Below are 20,269 nucleotides of genomic sequence, written 5' to 3' on the forward strand. Positions count from 1 at the left end.
GGTCTCTGCCACTCGTCTCTGATAAGTTCCTCCAACTCATCAATGAAGGGGAAGGCTTCGGGTTCTCTCATCAGGTTCGGGAAATATTTTCTCCTTTTGGGTTGGACCTCCTGTGGTTCCTCCCAGCTAATGGCCCCCTTCACTGACCTCACAAAAGGCTCTATTAGGGAGAAGTCAAAGCCCGCTGAAGCCTCTAGTTCTTCCTCATCTGAAGGAGAATCATTCTCTCTGGAAGTACTTGGGGGAGCCAGCGAAGCACCCCGTGGAGATAACTCCGTGTCGGGAGCGACACGTGGGGCAGAAGACTCTGTGAGCTCTCTGTGTTCTTGCCCTTTCTCTCTGGTGGCTTCTTCAAAGCACCGGCGGCATGCCAACATATCTGGAAGGGCTATGGCCCCGCATACCCAGCAGGTATTTTCATAAGGATGGGAGTGACGTGCTGGTGAATGGCGCCTCCGGTCAGGGGATCTTCTTCGGCGGGAATGGCTGCGCCTTGAACAAGACCTGGAGCGACTCCTTCTGCGACTCCCTTTCCCTGAGCGACTTCCTCCACCCGAATGGCTCCGCCTATGGCCAGAGCGGCTTCTTCTATGCGAGGAATCTCTGCGAGATGATCTTGCGGACCTGATGGGGCTAACCATTTAGGTAGCGCTAGTGCGTCCTGCTCTCTTTTTCGATCTTCTCTACTTACCAAACTCCTCCCCTCTTACCTATTATGCTGGTGGTGATCTGCTGTAGCAGTGGTCTCCATGGATAGGGAAACAGAGGAAGCCTGAAGACACAGGTAACACAAAAAGGTAAGGAAGATAAAGCCATAACAGAACCAAGAGGGGAATAGAGAGAAGAAAAATACAGGGAAGATACTTACCAAACAGAGAGGCAACACTGGGGTAGAAAAAAACAGAAATGCAGCAGTCATGAAATTCAGCTGGGCACAAAAAACAGGCAAAAAAAGACATCTGCGTTAAAAAAGGCATCTTCCCCTTTTAAAATTGGAGCCGGGGTCATGTCCCGCCCGCACATGCTCAGTAGTGCCATGCGGCCGCCGGCGCCATCTTGGAAAAGGAAAAAGACATAGATAGACATACACAGGCTGCCCAAAGTGCACAGTGAGCATGTGCAAAGCGGCAGAGTGACCAGGAAGAGAGCTAAGGAAAAGGAAGTAAAATATGGCAGAAAGGCAACACTGGGGTAAAGGCACCAGACAACCTAAGGTGACAAGAGATACTGAAGGCAGAGAGTATGCTGTCAGGTTGCAGACAGAGTGACACCAGGGAGGAAGAGGGAACCGGAGACCACCGCAGGTACTAAGCCTGTTTAAGGCTTAAAGACCAATCTTTTTATTATATGCCTTCAGCCTATTTAAGGCTTACTTCCAACGGCTATAGAGGCAATGCTCTGTTTGCAGAGAAAAAGTATTCATACCCCTGAGATCACCAGAGTGGGGTTCCTTCCATTTAGCTTCCTTTAGAGGCTGTACCGGTAAGGACTTCCACCCAGGAGAGGCTAGAACCTGGCTGGGGCGAAGCGGTAAGAGGGTGATGATCCGTGCGGTCCCAACAGGTGAGGAAAAATAAGAGAATACCGGGGCGGGGGGCGTATCTTCATCTTATAGCTATGTGGTCCTATCAGGTTGTGGGGGCGGAGTCACAACCCAGAGTGTATGCTGCCATGATGCGACAGGAAACTATTATTATAAATTTATAAAGCTTTGACATATACCCCAGCGCAGTACAGAGAGAGCCCTGACAGGTAAGAGACACACTCCATCGGTGGAACATGTTCTATTATTCTACAACTCATGTTTTCATTATTTTCCAGCAAACAGGAAGAACAAAAACTTTAGAAGTAAAACCCCCATCTTGGCTGCACATTACGAAGGTAACAAGTTCTTCATACCTGGTGTAATTGTCTCCACGTGTCCCCTAATCTGCCCTGTGTTTTTTACACTGTAAATCACATCTCCCTGCTTGGTCAGCTGAGCCTTGTTATGTTACCTCTAAGCATCTGGGGATAGGCTGAGGATTATTGTGGCCACTGACACCATGACTGGGGTTTTTTATTGCGTCCGTTGACACCAATGCTGGGGTTATTGCATCCACTGACAATGGCGCTGTGGGTTTTGATGGCGGCCACAGACACTAATGATGAGGCTTACTGTATTCCAACTCTCTCTTTGGTGTGCTTTTCGGTTTGCTGCAAAAATGCAGCAGGACATAAAATGTACAACATATTCATTTTGAATGACCTTCCTAGCTTGATGCAATGCACCTCAATGCACAAAGGCATACTGCTATCGTGCAGACCTCTTGAAATGTTGTGGGCCAGACTACTATTTTCAAGTTGACCACCACTGTGCTAAAGGCAGCTTGCTCAGTTAGTCACAGAGCAGTACATAAAGGAACAACCGTTCACAGATATAACAATCAGAGGGGTGGGTGTTATGTCCTTCAATGAACAAAGAGAAAAGAATTTTATGAAGATTTAAAAAAATACTATTTTCTCTTCCGCTCATTGAAGGAATATCTTTGATTTGTCTACCTAGACATGGGGAAAAAAACAAAACTGAGCTGCCTCTAGCAGGTGGGTTGGGGTGTTTCCACCAGCATGTGCTGCTCCTATGCTGTACTTTATGCCTGGTGTCCTACTGCTAAAAATGGCAATATAGCCCTACGATCAAGATCTTAAGACTAATGCTGTACAAAATGCTGTACAAAAATCCTACTTTCTGTTCTGTTCATTGAAGGACACAGCGGAAATCTTTAGGAGTGTGAAAAAAGGAAATAAAACCTTAACTGCCTCTAGCACATGGGGGTTTGGCCACCAGCAGAAGCTGCATCTAGGTTGTGATTTTATTTATGTGACTAGTGTTGTCCTCCTGAAAGTGGCGCTATAACCCAGCAGGATTGACACCATCATCCTTCTAGGTAGAATTGAGGTGAGTGCAGAGCAGGTAAAGTTTTCCAAGAAGACACTCTAGTTCATTGCAAGAATTTGGCTGCTCTGTGTTCCTTTTACGATACCCTTTGGCGGGTGACTCAGGCTGTACTAAGGCTCAGAATCACTTGGTACCACTCGGTCTTCCCCAGAGCTCCTGATGTTAAAGTTTGGCAGGAAATCCTAGTAGGATTGCCATACCAGGGGGTAGGATGTACAGCAGGACTATGATGATGAGACAGGAGACCAGAGCATAGTCGGGACTCAGGATCAAGCAGAAGTCTTGGCAGGCAACAAGCAGAGTGAAGTAAGATAGGCTGGTTTGGCAAAACAAGTAGGCAGTAAACTAGACTGGAGACAACAGAGGTAGTGAAAACCAGGCAAGAGTCTTGGTAGGCAGCAAGCAAAGGTGTAGTCAGACAGTCAGGATCAGCAATAAAGAAAGCAGAAAACAAGAGAATAGTCAGGGATTCTGCTAGTACCATTGGAAGTACTAGCAGGGATCCTGAAAGTGTCATAACAATTCCCCAGCAATTGCCTTGCAAAAAGATGTAAAATCAAGTAGAAGACCAAACAAAAAAAGACAACGTATTTTGGGAGGCAACCCCCCCCCCCCCCCCCGCTTCATTGGGACTTTAAGATGGGAAACAATCACTGAATTAGGGATACAATGGTATTTTGACCAATAGAGTGATGAAGGACAGTGAACATCTTCTTGCAAGATTTTGGCTGCTCTGTACTCCTGTTACGATAACCCTGGCAGGTGACCCAGGCTCTCCCAGGGCACAGAATCTAGGTACCACATGGTCTTCAGCAGATCTCCTGATAGTAGAGTTTGGGTGGAAACTCTAATAGTTCCCAAAAATCCCTGCTGCAATTGGCACCAGGTCACGGCCCCTGGGATCGCCACACCAGTGGGTAGCAGGTACTGCAGGACTATGGTACAGAGACGGGTGAGCAGAGAGTAGTCGGGATCAAGCAGGCAACAGACAGAGAGAAGTCAGACAGTCCAGGTCGGCAACAAGTAGGTGGCAAACTAGGCTTGAGACAACAGAGGTAGTGAAGAGGTAGTGAAGATCAGGCAAGGGTCTTGGCAGGCGGCAGGCAAAGATTTAGTCAGATATTAAGGATTGGCAATCAACAAGACAAGAGAATAGTCAGGGATTCAGTAAGCGTAAATACTGCCCCCCCCCCCCCCTCCGTCGGTCACGTCACCAGCCCCGGACTTACTCCACCTAGGTCGTGGGCTTCCTCTGGGCGCCGAGCTTTATCCTGTGTCTCCTCCTTCCTAGGCATCGCAGCAGATACCCCTGCATCTCCTCCCTCCTCCTCCTTGGCGGCCAATAGGATCACTTCTCCTCTCAGCCAATCGGATCTCAGGACCCACTTCCTGAGCCAGGATTGGCTAGGAGGAGGATCAAGAAGGCAATAGCGAATATTAATTTGCAATTGTCAGACAACTAAGCGGGCTTGGGGCGCAGTGTTTGCGCCCCGAGCCCACCCGTTTTTTAAGCCAATTAGATCCTCAGGCTCTAATCATGTGCTTCTAAAAAAAAAAAACCATTGGAATCCATGCGTCCAGCGCTCTGCATGTAGATTAGGGTCCGAGCTCATAGGTTAGGGGGGTGGCACCCCTGCGCACTGTGTGGATGGGCCACCACTGCTGGCAGGTAACCTGTAAGAACTGTCAGGATTCTGGTAGTGTTATAACAATCCTCAAGCATCTGACTGACCTCTATCAGACCTCTGCAGAGAGACCACTGCTTCTACACAAAGAGCAATTGTCCTTCTCTGCAGCATGCTGGCAGGGAACAGTCTTTTCTACTCAGTCAGTGGCTGCTTTCTAAGGAAAAATGAATGTAAAGCCCCATACAAACGATCAGAAATTCTGCCAGCAAAAGTCGGATGTGAGCTTTTGGTCAGAAATTCCAACTGTGTGTATGCTCCGCCGGGCTTTTGCTGGCTGAATTTCAGCCAGCAAAAGATTGAGAGCATGTTCTCTATTTTTCAATCAGAATAAGTTCCGATCGGAAATTCCGATCGTCTGTACAAATTCTGACGCTCAAAATTCCTACGCATGCTCAGAAACAATTTGACGCATGCTCTGAAGCATTTAACTTAATTTTCTCGGCTCGTCATACTGTTGTACATCACAGAGTTCTTGGTGGTCGAAAGTTCAGAGAATGTTTGTGTGACCGTGTGTATGCAAGCCAAGCTTGAGCGGAATTCCATCGGAAAAAACATCCAAGATTTTTCAGACGGAAAATCCGTTCGTGTGTACGGGGCATAAGAGTTCACACACCTGGATTTTTTTTAGAGGAAGTTTAGTTGAGCTTCAAGTTTCCCCTTTCAACTAAATGTGTTACTACATCTGTCCATAACTCAACAATAAACCATTTCTCTCTTATGTGTCTACAGTGAAAGCATCACACGAAGCAAAACAGATGAACGCAGGTAAGTAGCCCACAGATAAGCTGTCCAGCTATCTTTATGTCCAGCACACACCTCCAACGTTTACTGTGTTGCAGATAGCGATGGTAAAATCCTGTACTGGTCCGAGGTCCAGCGAAATTCCACCAGCCCGCTAAGATACGACGAGAGGAATGGGGAGTTTACAGTGACTCATAAAGGACTATATTACCTATATTGCCAGGTCAGTCTTTAACAATTAACCCTAAAACTTAACATTAAAGTGTATCTAAAGCCAAAACATCTTTTTGGGTTAACAAAAAGAAGGCAATGCTCTGCAAAGGAGGTGAGATTTCAGTGCAAAGGCTGAGAGTGTCTTCCATTCACTCAATCTGTAACAATAGGAAGAATATGCAGCTAGCAACTTAAATCATCCATATGCGATAATCTTTAGTTGCCAAAGGGTTAATAGATTGGAACACTTATGCGTTTCGGCCCTCATCCTTAGTCATTTTTGCCTTGCATAGTAGTCAGGGTTTAGAACCCCGTTATCTTTTTAATTCTGCCTCTGTCCCTGTAAAATTGAAAAACAAACACATTTTGGCTTTAGATGTACAAAATCATATCCTCTTACACTAAGGGCAGATGATGTATGATTTTACAGGCAGCAAAATTCAACCAAAATTCTTGTCTGTACACGGGTTTCATGTAATGTTTGTGCTAGTGTTACATGCATACATTGGACAGCACATGGAACAACCCTATTTGCTAGGACGCAGGTGGTACCTACCACCTAGGACACAACTAGCTCCTGTCACCTAATGTCCTAGTTTGTTGGAACACAGGCGGATCATGCCACCTAATGCCCTTGGTTGCCCGAATGCAGGTCGCTTTTGTCACCTAAAGTCCTGGGTTGCTAGAACACAGGCGGCTCATGCCACCTAATGTCCTTGGTTGCCCAAACGCAGGTCGCTTCTGTCAACTAGCGTCCTAGGTCGCTAGTGTGCAATCAGCCATTTAGGGTCCACAGCATCCTTTTGTGTTACATGCTGTACATGTTAATTTTAGTACAGAAGTTTATTTGCAAACAAGGTCATTTTAGCACATACAGTACGTAGGACCATGGACACGATTATGTTCATAGGCCCATAGCATATCATACAGCTGCATTCAGATCTGTTAAAAATATACGCATTACAGATCTGAAGGTAGAGTATTTTGCACCCTGGTGCATCAATCCTAAATAACATACATAGGAACTTGCTGGTTTTCACTCCTAGATGCTGGCTTTTCACTTACTAGCTCTCTGGATATGCTTCCTGTTTCCCCTTATTATATGAGATATCACATGACCAGAGACTGGCAGAAGGAGAAGCCGCCTTCTTTCCCAGGCAGACAACATGCTGACAAGGAGGACCTAAATTTGAATACACAGATAGTGGGAATTGCAGCTTAGCCCAAGAACTTCCTTTCATCCGGTAGAGCCCCTTAGACACCCTACTAACCTCATGGACCCTTCATCCCTCCTCTCTTCCCAGAGTGCCCCCCACCAAGCCTGCCAGCTTCCCTACCCTCCTTCAACCCACTGACATAGATGGCAAGACAGTCTTCCTAGGACTAACATGCCTGACACAGCAGCAAATTTTCCTCTCGCTGTCATGGAAGCAGCATAATTTTTTTCTTCCAATGACACCACTGACGCAGTGCCATGTTTTCCTCACATTAATGCTGGGGCATTTTTTCTTTCACCACTATTAGCCCCACATTTTACTACATGACAGCATGTCCACCATTATTAGTCTCTTTAAATTGTCGTGACACACCCCACCCATTGGTGCTATTTTAGTGCATGCCGGAACCATTACATACAGTTTGGAGTGGCACACTATGCGTGCCACTATTTGTAGGCAGGTATAATCTGGCCTCCCTGGGTGGGGCTGTCTGGCAGCCACCATGCAGGGAGTGAGCGGAAGGCAAGAGGAACCCATATTTTTATAAGATCTCCGTAGGTGTCATCAGGGGAGCAGCTGTCTGATTGGACACTGCCACCCTGGTTGCTGGTTGACCTCTGTGGCCATCTTAAGCGTGGGCAGTGCTAATAAATAACACTTTCTTCCTTCAGTAGTTACATATTTGCCAAAGGGTTAGGTCAGGAGTGTGAACCTGGTCCTATGGAGGAGGGACAGTGTAGGGTCTGCCCAGCTCTGCTGCCAGCTAGAAGCTCTTCCAGGAGCCTTGTTACCATACCGCCTTCAGTCACCTCCTCTGTCGGATGCTGTCGGACATTATAAGTGTTACCGTGAAGCCTTTGCAAGTTCTGCTGGGTCAGTCTGGCTGTGTTCCTTGATGGAACTTTTCTCTTAAATACATGTTACCGCAATTCCTGGTCTCCTGTCTGGGTACCTAACTCTGGGCCCTGCTCACATATTGACCCCACCCCCTACTCTGCCCCTTACCCACCACCATTCTCAAACCCACTGGTTTCCAAATGTTATACTCACCACATCCTGCACCTACAGAATACATGGCTCGTGCATCAACAAGATAAATTAAATTCGGGAAATTATTGCTATCTGGTGACATGGTTTAGTCATACCTCCCAACTTTCTGAGATGGGAATAAGGGACACCTATTAGTAAAAGTATGTAGACATAGGACCCACCCCCTGCCACAAAACCCTTAACCACTTTCAGACCGGACCAATTTGCTGGTCAAAGACCAGACCACTTTTTGCGATTCGGCACTGCGTCGCTTTAACTGACAATTGCGCAGTCGTGCGACGTGGCTCCCAAACAAAATTGACGTCCTTTTTTTCCCACAAATAGAGCTTTCTTTTGGTGGTATTTGATCACCCCTGCGGTTTTTATTTTTTGCGCTATAAACAAAAATAGAGCGACAATTTTGAAAAAAACGCATTATTTTTTACTTTTTGTTATAATAAATATCCCCCAAAAATATATAAAAAAACATTTTTTCCCTCAATTTAGGCCGATACGTATTCTTCTACATATTTTTGGTAAAAAAAATCGCAATAAGCGATTATTGATTGGTTTGCGCAAAAGTTATAGCGTTTACAAAATAGGGATAGTTTTATAGCATTTTTATTAATAATTTTTTATAATTTTTTTTTTTACTAGTAATGGCGGCGATCTGCGATTTTTATTGTGACTGCGACATTGTCGGGGACCCATCGGACATTTTTGACACATTTTTGGGACCATTGTCATTTATACAGTAATCACTGCTATATAAATGCAGTGATTCCTGTGTAAATGACACTGGCAGTGAAAGGGTTAACCAGTGGGTGGCAGTGTAGGGGTTAAGTGTTCCTAGGGGTGTGTTACTAACTGTGGGGGGGTTGAGCTTTCATTTAGTGTACACTGATCTCTGCTCCAATCACATGGAGCAGAGATCAGCGTCACTAGTTGCTAGGCAGAATGGAAAAATGTTGTTTATACAGCATTTCCTCCATTCGGCCGCTCCGTGAGACGATCGCGGGGATGCCCGCGGCGATCGAGTCCGCGGGTCCCGCGACCGGACTCACGGGGGTCCCGACCAGCGCGGGAGCGCGCCGACGGCGGCGCGCTCCCGATGGCAGGGCGGCATCGAATATTGGACGTACCTGTACGCCAATATGCCTGCCCGTGCCATTCTGTCGACGTACATCGTCGTGCGCTGGTCGGGAAGTGGTTAAAGGAGAATTGTACAAAAAAAATTGGTTAAACCTACAAGTGCTTTTTTACCACTACTATTCCTTTATATTGGCTTTTGGAATTTACAAATGCAGCAATTTATAAATAGGATGAAAGGTTTAGCGCTGGGAAACACTTTTTGATAGATAAGTAGTGCATTTTATATACAACTATATAGATCGGGCCAAAATAAGGGACAAATGAGAAGGAAAGAGGGACGGAGGGACTGTGTCCCAAATGAGGGACAGTCCCTCGAAATCAGAGACAGTTGGAAGAAATGGTTTAGTTACCCTCACTTTTTGTTCCAAGGGATCAATCACCAGAACAGAAAATAAAGAAAAATGGGGCAGCAGTTCTAACCATTCTCTGCCATAGCCAAAACTAAATGAAAACACTTTTGGCTGGAGTCAGCTGCATTTCCCCTACATAATATGCTTTTTACTTTATATAGAGCAGGCGCCAGTAACGAACGATAATAATAATGTCTTTGCAGGTCCATTTCAACGAGGATCGCAGCAGCTACATTAAGCTGGACCTGATCCTAGACGGTAACCTGATATTTCGCTGCCTTCAAGAATTCTCCGCTACAGTGGCCAGCATTGGTGACCCAAAAAGGAAGACCTGCAGTGTATCTGGGCTCGTCATCGTTACCCCCGGCTCCCTCCTCCACATCCGCACCCTCCCGAGAGCCGTGGTCAAAGTTGAGCCCTACCTCACCTACTTTGGACTCTTCCAAGTGCACTGAGACTTAAACCTTTACAGGGAAAGCAAAGGAGAGAAACACAAATCTATTTTAGTTTTTGAAGTCAACTAACCCAAATCTGCACTTCAAGTACCAATGGTCATTTCCAACACTGAATCTTAATTCTTCAGGACCCAGAATGCACTGCCAATAGAAGACGATAAAAAAAAAAAACTTGATGCACGGTGGTGATAATGGATAGCTTATCATGGCATGGTGAGCACCATGGATGTGTTAACAGGGAAACCGCAAAGCAGACAAATAATTGCCGATCCAAGAGAAACATTTCACATTGCACAGCACAGCACTGGGAGAGCTGATGAAAAATAGAATGTGCTGCAAAGCCAAAATCAACAAGGGATCAACTTTATACTGCTGGTAAAAGAAACAACAAACACATTTGGAAAATACGGAGTCAGCAAATCATCAGCCACGCCAAAAAAAGTAACAGAAATCTGATTTCTAAAGTCCGCGATGGAAAATAATCTGCGCACAATGTGAAATGATGAATTTTAGGTCGTAGCGCAAACATAATGAGTTCCAGACAATCATCAAGTCCTACATTTCATCTATATATCTCTTTACTAATATTTTCCTAACTGTACAAAACTATGTTACTGGAGATTCTCCTTTATATTCCATTATCATCATCCCTTGTACAATCGTTGAAGGAGAGCCCGAAATGAGAGAGGAGGAAGAGAGCTGGATTGAATGAGGCAAAAAACTGATCTGAGGGTGTCATTGGTGACAGGCCGAACGTATAGCTTTATCTGATAGCAAATGTCGGAATTTAATGGTATCTTGACAGACATAGGGCATGGTTTTACCTTCTGGTGCTTTAAACATTTTGTGTATTTTTGCTCAATGAAAGATGAACCCAGAATGAACAGGGGGCAGGTGATCACCTCACTGCTGCCCTCTGAGTGGCTCACCCGGCACTAATATCTTGCTGCAGCTTCCTTCTCCTCCATTGTTGCTCAGTTACATTGTGTTATTGCCTGTGGCAAGTCCATCAATGTTTGAGGCCAGTACCTTATAGGTGAGGAGGCTTGTATTAAAAAAATAAAAAATAAAAAAATAAAAACAGCAGAAATAGATAGAAAATAAACTTTTGGCCTTAAAGCAAACCTGCGATTTGTCCATTCAAGCCAAAGCAACTTGGTTTTGTTTCATCCCCTATGCCAGCATATACTTCCCTTTTTCTTTACTCTCACACTGCTCTGTTAAGGAGCTGAAGGATGTGACTTATTCAAGTGTGACCAGCATTGTCACATGTGAAGTCCATACTTCCCACGGTGTTAGCTAGAAGTCCAATGAATCACACCACAGCATATACTTACCTTGTTCTTTGCTCCTATACCCATTTACTTGCCATTTTCTTTGCTCCTCCACTGCTCTATTAAGGAGCTGAAGGACATGACTTATGCCATGTACAGGTCCTTCTCAAAAAATTAGCATATTGTGATAAAGTTCATTATTTTCTGTAATGTACTGATAAACATTAGACTTTCATATATTTTAGATTCATTACACACAACTGAAGTAGTTCAAGCCTTTTCTTGTTTTAATATTGATGATTTTGGCATACAGCTCCTGAAAACCCAAAAATCCTATCTCAAAAAATTAGCATATTTCATCCGACCAATAAAAGAAAAGTGTTTTTAATACAAAAAAAGTCAACCTTCAAATAATTATGTTCAGTTATGCACTCAATACTTGGTCGGGAATCCTTTTGCAGAAATGACTGCTTCAATGCGGCGTGGCATGGAGGCAACCAGCCTGTGGCACTGCTGAGGTGTTATGGAGGCCCAGGATGCTTCGATAGCGGCCTTAAGCTCATCCAGAGTGTTGGGTCTTGCGTCTCTCAACTTTCTCTTCCCAATATCCCACAGATTCTCTATGGGGTTCAGGTCAGGAGAGTTGGCAGGCCAATTGAGCACAGTAATACCATAGTCAGTAAACCATTTACCAGTGGTTTTGGCACTGAGAGCAGGTGCCAGGTCGTGCTGAAAAATGAAATCTTCATCTCCATAAAGCTTTTCAGCAGATGGAAGCATGAAGTGCTCCAAAATCTCCTGATAGCTAGCTGCATTGACCCTGCCATTGATAAAACACAGAGGACCAACACCAGCAGCTGACATGGCACCCCAGACCATCACTGACTGTGGGTACTTGACACTGGACCTCAGGCATTTTGGCATTTCCCTCTCCCCAGTCTTCCTCCAGACTCTGGCACCTTGATTTCCGAATGACATGCAAAATTTGCTTTCATCCGAAAAAAAGTACTTTGGACCACTGAGCAACAGTCCAGTGCTGCTTCTCTGTAGCCCAGGTCAGGCGCTTCTGCCGCTGTTTCTGGTTCAAAAGTGGCTTGACCTGGGAAATGCGGCACCTGTAGCCCATTTCCTGCACACGCCTGTTCACGGTGGCTCTGGATGTTTCTACTCCAGACTCAGTCCACTGCTTCCGCAGGTCCTCCAAGGTCTGGAATCGGTCCTTCTCCACAATCTTCTTCAGGGTCCGGTCACCTCTTCTCGTTGTGCAGCGTTTTCTGCCACACTTTTTCCTTCCCACAGACTTCCCACTGAGGTGCCTTGATACAGCACTCTGGGAACAGCCTATTCGTTCAGAAATTTCTTTCTGTGTCTTACCCTCTTGCTTGAGGGTGTCAATGATGGCCTTCTGGACAGCAGTCAGGTCGGCAGTCTTACCCATGATTGCGGTTTTGAGTAATGAACCAGGCTGGGAGTTTTTAAAACCCTCAGGAATCTTTTGCAGGTGTTTAGAGTTAATTAGTTGATTCAGATGATTAGGTTAATAGCTTGTTTAGAGAACCTTTTCATGATATGCTAATTTTTTGAGATTTTGGGTTTTCATGAGCTGTATGCCAAAATCATCAATATTAAAACAAGAAAAGGCTTGAACTACTTCAGTTGTGTGTAATGAATCTAAAATATATGAAAGTCTAATGTTTATCAGTACATTACAGAAAATAATGAACTTTATCACAATATGCTAATTTTTTGAGAAGGACCTGTACATGCGGTCGGAATTTCAGCCAGCAAAAGACAGATGAGAGCTTTTCGTCTGAAAATGCGACCGTGTATATGCTCCATTGGAATTTTGCTGGCTGAATTTCCGCCAGCAAAAGATTGAGAGCAGGTTCTCAATTTTTCCGATGGAAAAAGTTTCCATCGGAAATTCCGATTGTGTGTATGATATTCCGACGCGCAAAAACTCACACATGCTCAGATTCAACCACGAGACGGAAGCTATTGGCTACTGGCTATGCTTTTTCTAGTCCCGTCGTACGTCACCGCGTTCTTGATCGAAATCCTGTCAGAATTCCGTCGGGAAAACCATCAGAGCTTTTTCGGACCAAATTCCGATCGTGTGTATGGGGCATCAGGCAATTGTGATTGTGCTGGGTCAATCAGCATTGTCACATGCATAGTCCATAGCCCACAATGTTAGTTACAATTCTGATCGTGTGTATGCAATTCCGACGCGCAAAAACTCACGCATACTCAGATTCAACTACGAAACGGAAGCTATTGGCTACTGGCTATTGAACTTACTTTTTCTAGTCCCGTCATACGTGTTGTATGTCACCGCGTTCTTGACGGTCAGAATTTGGTGTGACCGTGTGTATGCAAGACAGCTTGAGCAAAATCCCGTCGGAATTCCGTTGGGAAAACCATCTGAGCTTTTTCCGACCAAAATTCCAATCGTGTGTATGGGGCATCACACAATTGTGATTGTGCTGGGTCAATCAGCATTGTCACATGCATAGTCCATAGCCCACAATGTTAGTTACAATTCCAACAACTCCCACCCCAACCATATACTTACCTTGTTCTTTGCTCCTATACTCATTTACTTGCCCTTTTCTTTGCTCCTCTGCTGTTCCATTAAGGAACTGAAGGCCATGACTTACTCAAGTGTGATAGTGCTGGGTCAATCTGCATTGTAACATGCATAGTCTGTAGCCCACAATGTTAGCTACGAGCCAATGACTCCCACCCCAGCATATACTTACCTTGTTCTTTGCTCCTCTGCTGTTCCATTAAGGAGCTGAAGGACATGACTTACTCAACTGTGATAGCGCTGGGCCAACCAACATGGTCACGTCCAGAGTCCATAGCCCACAATCTTTGCTACAGTTCCAACAACTCCCACACCAGCATAAACTTACCCTTTTTTTTGCTCCTCCACTGCTCTGTTAAAGACCTGAAGGACGTGACTTACTCAAGTGTGACAGTGTTGGAGTAACCAATATTGTCACATGCAGAGACCATAGCCTAAAGTGTTAGGTACAACTTCAATGCCTCCCGCCCCGCCCCATATACTTATTTTCTTTGCTCCTCCACTACTCCATTAAGGAGCTGAAGAACTTGCATTACTCAAGTGTGACAGTGCCAGGCTAGTCAGCATTGTCACATGCAGAGTCCATAGTCCACAGTATTATCTACAACTCCAATGACTCTCACCTCACCACATATACTTACCCTTTTCTTTGCTACTTTGCTACTCCATTAAGGAGCCAAAGGACTTGACTTACTCAAGTGTGGCAGTGCCGTACTCAACAGCATCGTCACACATGCCAAATCCATAGCCCACAATGTTAGCTACAGTTCCAACGACTCCCACCCCACCAAATGCTTAACTTTTTGTTTGCTCCTCCACTACTCTGTTAGGGAGCTGAAGGACGTGCCCTACTCAAGTGTGACAGTACTGGGCCAACCAGCATTGTTACATGTGAAATTCAAAGCCCACGGTATTATCTACAAATCCAATGACTCCAACTACAGAATATACTTACGGTACTTTTTCCTTTGCACCAATGTGGCACTGTTAAGGAACCAAAGGTTGGGACAGTATTGGTCCAACCAGCTCATACGAAGCCCATAGCCCACAGTGCTAGCTATAATTTCAATGATTTATAGCTTACACATGACTTAAGCTGGCAGTACTGGCTGGTAAATTATGTCTGGTTCCTAATAAACCAGATTAAATTTGATTAATGGATGGCCCTGTTGTCATGTCTCCACCCAACATATTTCAACTGGAAAATCAAAGGAGCCAGGCGGAAATTGAAGGCCAAATAACACCTCTATCTATTAAGATGCATGCACTCTTTGGGTATTCTGACAACTTGCAGTGACAGCTGTCAAAATATCTGCAGTGGAAGATTTGTCCATCTGCATTGCTTGGCGCTGATGGAGGAATTTGTTAGAACAGAAGCTGTCAGGGCATGGACAGCATGACTGTTGCTCCTGGAGCCGAATGGAGCTGCGGGATAGTGAATGGAAGGTAAGTGCATAGATGCTTTACCTTGCGTGGCCAAAGCACAAGTTTGCTTTAGTGTTAAAGGGAAAAAATAGTCTATATATCCTGAGTGTCCATGTCTCAAAAATATTGTTTCAGTTTATCATTTTTAGATATATACAAGATTTATGCATATTACATACATTAATTACATAGTTACACATCAATCAAGTTTAACCACAATTAAGAATTACATATGCAGGCTTTGCTTCCTGCTTAGTAGTTCTGCATCATGTCTGTATTTTACTGCTCCCGGTGTATGGGCCAGATCCGACCTGTCAGAGAACAACTGTTTCAGAGCTCGTTTAAAAGTGCAGCCAGGGGGCAGTAACAGCAGGTGGTTGAGTTGCGGTTTAACATCCGTTTACAGTAGTATGTACTTGCTGAAGATAGATATTCCTCTGTATAGTTACCCTTTAAATATTAGTGAACTTTTGAGAAGTCTTTACAGAAGCCTTTTAAAGTGACCCTGTCATGAACAAGGTACAAGGGTTGCCACTGATGACCTCCTTTGATAATTGCTAGAAGCCTGCCTGCCACGCTGACCCAACCCAGAACAAGTATGCAGATAAGGGTTTCATACTTTGCTAGGACTTTACGGAATTGCAAAGTTCCAGATCTGTGAAACTACTAAAGCCATCAGCATAGCTCCCAATTGTCTGTGATTTCGAAGGACTGTCCCTCATTCAGAACAAAGTTCCTCTGTCCCTCTTTCCTCCTCATTTGTCCCTCATTTTGGTTTGATCTATACAGTTGTATATAAAATGCACTACTTATCAATCAAAAAGTGTTTTCCAGCACTAAATCTTTCATCCAATTTCTAAATTGCTGCATTTGTAAATTCCAAAAGCCAGTATAAAAGCATAGTAATAGTAAAAAACCACTTGTGGGTTTAATTAATGATTTTTTTGTACAATTCACCTCTAATGCCACGTACACACGATCGTACTTTCCGGCAGACTTGGTCCGGCGGACTGAAATCCGTCGGACAATTCTATCGTGTGTAGGCTCCAGCGGACATTTTTTCCCAAAAGTCCGACGGATCTAGAAACAAAACATGTTTCAAATCTATCCGACGGACTCAAAATCGGGAGAACTGTTCGTCTGTGTGCTAGTCCGACGGACTAAATACAACACAAGGGCAGGTATTGGCTACTGACTATTGAACTTCCTTGTTTAGTCCTATTTACGTAATCACGTTCAAAACTAATGGACTTTCGAATGGACTTAGTCCGGTCGTGTGCGGCCAAGTCCATTTTCTTCAGAAAGTCCGTCGGACCTCTCATGAATGTCCGTCGGGAAGACCGTCGGACCTAGTCCGTCGAAAAAAGTCTGGTCGTGTGTACACGGCATAAGAGGACATGTCAGGGGGTGTGTGTCTTATGCCTACATACTTTTTCTCATAGGTGTCTCTCATTCCCTTTTCAGAAAGTTGGGAGGTATGCAACAGGTCAGCATATAGCATTCTCAGACGGAAGGCAGCAATGGCAGCTCCCATATTCCTCCTGGAAAAGATTTGCCACCAATGGTGAGGGGAGGTGTTTTGACAGCAAGATGGATGGAGGAATTTGTGCTGCTACTGTATTCAAGTGGCACCCATGGCTGCTTGAATACCCAAACATTGACTGCATCTGAGTGGATGCAGTCATTGTTCGGCTTTCAATTTTCTATCCAACTCCTTTTTTCACCTTTCTAAAAAATGTAATTGAAACCTTTTCAAAGTACAGGTTGTAACCTAGAGAATCATGCAGATTTAAGGACGATATTACTGGTTTCCACGACTATTGCTGTGAACATGGTAGACATCCAAAGATATTTCAGAAGGTGAGCTGATGATGCAGAGATGGTCCGACTCCTTCCATTTTTTTGGTTGAGTATTATAGAGCCAGGTGGTGCGGACAGGGCCACATACAGCTAGAATTTTGGCTGAAGTAACAGGAATTGGCCAAAATTTGAGCCATGTATGGCCAGCTTTGGTCTTCAAGATAAAGCAGCCATTAAGCGTGGTGGCCAGAACCTGAAGCAAGGATGGATAAAAGAGAAGGAATTAATAAAATAAGCTTTACTTTTTTTTTTTTATTCTTTTTTTACCCCAAAAAAATGTATGTTTTGTATTTGTAATGCTGAAAAAAATGTACTTGCAAGAGATTTAAACTATAGAAGCCTAGGGGGAAGGATGCTAAGAACAGGGATTCCAAGAAGTCTGGCAAGATCAGAACTGGACAGTAATAGGATAAAACCAAACTGACTGCAGCATGTGACATTAACTGGTAATGAAAGGGAAGTGCCAGCCGGTGCGACAGGAAACATTGCGTATTGGTCACAAGGGACCCGAAAGCAGAACTGACTTCATCATTGGAACCGTGCCTCTATGTCAATGAAGCTGCGTCACGCCTTACAATTTCACATTAGTAACAGTTAAATAAGGGCTGTACTGTTAATTCCTGGACAGCTTCAGGTATAGCACAATGTTCAATATTAAATATGTAAAGTGGAAATCTATTTAGAAGTCTCTATTATTTGTTTCTGGATTTGTTTATGGATGAGTAAGGTCTGGAGGTACATTGAGCCTTCGGTACTGTTTGGGGTCAGTGCCCTCTGGAACCAGTCTATGGATGAAAACCTGTCTGTCCTCGAACCCTAGAGGGTGATATTACATGTGTACAATCGTATCACTCTCAGATATCTGCATGGGCCAGTGCATAACTAAACAGGAATGGCTTGTTGTGTGTTTAGGCTAAGGGTTTCTAAGCTGTCCAGTCTTCATTCCCACCAATGTGTAAGGCCTGGTGGTACATTGAGCCTTTAGTGCTGATCCTGTTGGAGTCAGTGCCCTCTGGAATCAATATATGGATAAAAATATGTCTGTCCTTGGACCCTAGAGGGTGACGTTAGATGGGCACAATCCCAGCACCCTCAGACATCTGCACATGCTAGTAGATACCTAAACAGGACTGGCTGCTATAGTCACATGATCCATGTTCCAGCTTTGTAATAAGAAAAAAGCTGTGTGGGACACACATGTACAATTACAATTCTGGAGGAGTTCCATACACCATAAGAGTATAGACTGACCCCATAGGGCCATATTTAAATTTGTTTTGCTCAATTTATCAAGTCCTAGCTGCCTGAAGATTACGGTAAATGAGAAACAGTTGTTTTCATTATCACAAAATTACAAAAAGTCTTGAAAAATTAGATAGAATTTTTGGGAGGCAAGCAATGTTGAAGGGGATAATGGAGGTCTGTTACAGTTACAATCTTAGGACGAATACGAATAAAATTGATTTTTTTAAAGGTAGTTGACCACCAACGTGAGGAGCAATCGGGTTCAATAGAGGCAGTTAATTACCAGTAGTTTACAGAGATATTAAAACTGCATAATACAAACTACTGACCACCAGCATGGGAAGCAGTGGGGTTCAGTAGTAGTAACTGACCACCAGTGGTGTGAGGGGATATTTTACATTTGCAAAACAGGCCACCGACCACCAGTGTAAGGAACTGTGTGGTTCAATGGAGGCAGCTGATCACAAATGGGTTATTAGTTGCAATACAGGCCGCTGACCAACAACAAGAGGAGTAATAGGGTACATTGGAAACAGATGACCAACAGTGGTGTAGCAGGCTATTGTAAGTGTGTAATATAAGCCACTGACCACCACCAAGAGGAGAAACAGGGTTCGGTAGAGATAGTTGACCACCAGCGGTGTAGGGGCCATATATAAGTGTGTAATACAGGACACTTACCATCAACATGAGAAGTAATGCGATTCAATAGAGGCAGCTGAGCATCAGCGATGTAAATGGATAGAAGAGAATCTGCAACTCTATACATGCTCTTCAATAAGTCCAAATTTATTGTGACTCCATAAAAAACATAAATATGCTCAGCCATAAAATCCACATATTTATCTTTTATGGAGTTACAATAAATTTGGACTTATTGAAGAGTATGTATGGAGTTGTGGATTCTCTTCTATCTATTTACTTCGTTAGCAGTTGAGTGACTGCAGAGCCTTCACCCAACCCTATAATCTGGGGTAGCAGCACCTTTTTCCTCTATTGACCCATCAGTGATGTAAGGTGGGTATTATACAGTAAGTGTGTAAAACAGGTTACTAACGACCAGTCTGGGGAGAAATGGGATTCATTTGAGGCAGCTGACCATCAGTAGTGTAGGGGGCTATTATAAGTGTGTAATACAAGGCACTGACTACCAATGTGAGGAACAATAGGGTTCGTTGCAGGCAGTTAATCACCAGTAGTGTAATACAAGCCACTAACCACGAACATGAGAAGCAATGGGTGTCAGTAGAGGTAGCTGTGAGAGGCTATTATTAATATGTAATACCGGCCACTGACCATTATTGTAATGAACTGTGTGGTTCATTGGAGGCAGCTGAACACCAGTGGGTGAAAGGCCATTATTAGCGTGTAATATAGGCCATTGATCACCAACAAGAGGATCAATTGGGTATATTGGAGGCAGCTGACCACCAGTGGTGTAGGAGCCTCTTCTAAGCCTCTGTGTATGTAATACAGACCACTGACCACCAATCTGAGAATCAATGGGGTTCGTTGGAGGCAGCTGACCACAAGTGGGGAAGGGGGATATCGTAAATATGCAAGACAGGCCATTGGCCACCCCGACGAGCAATTAAATTAATTGCAGAAAGCAGAGCCTCGATAGTGTAGGATATTATCATACGTGTGTAGTACCACCAATATGAAAATCAAAAGGGTTTATTGAAGGGAGCTTACCACCAGTGGTGTAGGGTGGATAATGTAAGATCGCAATAAACGTCAGTGGTCACCAATGCATTTTCCCAACTTTTTGGAATCAAAAGATGGACTCTTTCAGCACCAGAAAACAGCCCTAGTTTGATTGTAATCTCTTGGATATCAACAAAAATCTACTGACTGCCCCTGGGGAAATTTTGAGAAAGATCCACAATGAATTTCTTGTGTTTCTGACATTTAGCACGGTGGCTAAGAGCTGTGAGAAAAAGTTGAAGGTACAATGGTACAGTCACCAACAATTAATTGTTCTCAGCTAGTGCAGTTTGTCCCATAATCGTTTATGTGATTAATCACCATTTCCTGCACCTGTGTTGTTTTTTTGGATGCAGCTCAGTGACCAAAAATAGTGTAGTTGTTG

The 20,269-nt window shown here is 44.2% G+C and overlaps 1 protein-coding gene across 1 annotated transcript in view; it reads left to right on the top strand.

Annotated features, from left to right (window-relative positions):
• Positions 1–20,269, top strand: part of LOC143962356 (uncharacterized) — a 127,186-nt gene that overhangs the window by 18,564 nt on the left and 88,353 nt on the right. The window contains exons 4-7 of the mRNA XM_077471650.1: positions 1,822–1,881; positions 5,356–5,391; positions 5,466–5,590; positions 9,532–9,780. Coding sequence (XP_077327776.1) covers positions 1,822–1,881; positions 5,356–5,391; positions 5,466–5,590; positions 9,532–9,780 — 470 coding nt within the window. The remainder of the gene's footprint in view (positions 1–1,821; positions 1,882–5,355; positions 5,392–5,465; positions 5,591–9,531; positions 9,781–20,269) is intronic.

Source organism: Lithobates pipiens, unplaced genomic scaffold, assembly GCF_037356315.1.
Source record: "Lithobates pipiens isolate NorthernLeopardFrog02 unplaced genomic scaffold, aLitPip1_a1.2 Scaffold_8, whole genome shotgun sequence".
In the NCBI taxonomy this organism is placed as follows: domain Eukaryota; kingdom Metazoa; phylum Chordata; class Amphibia; order Anura; family Ranidae; genus Lithobates; species Lithobates pipiens.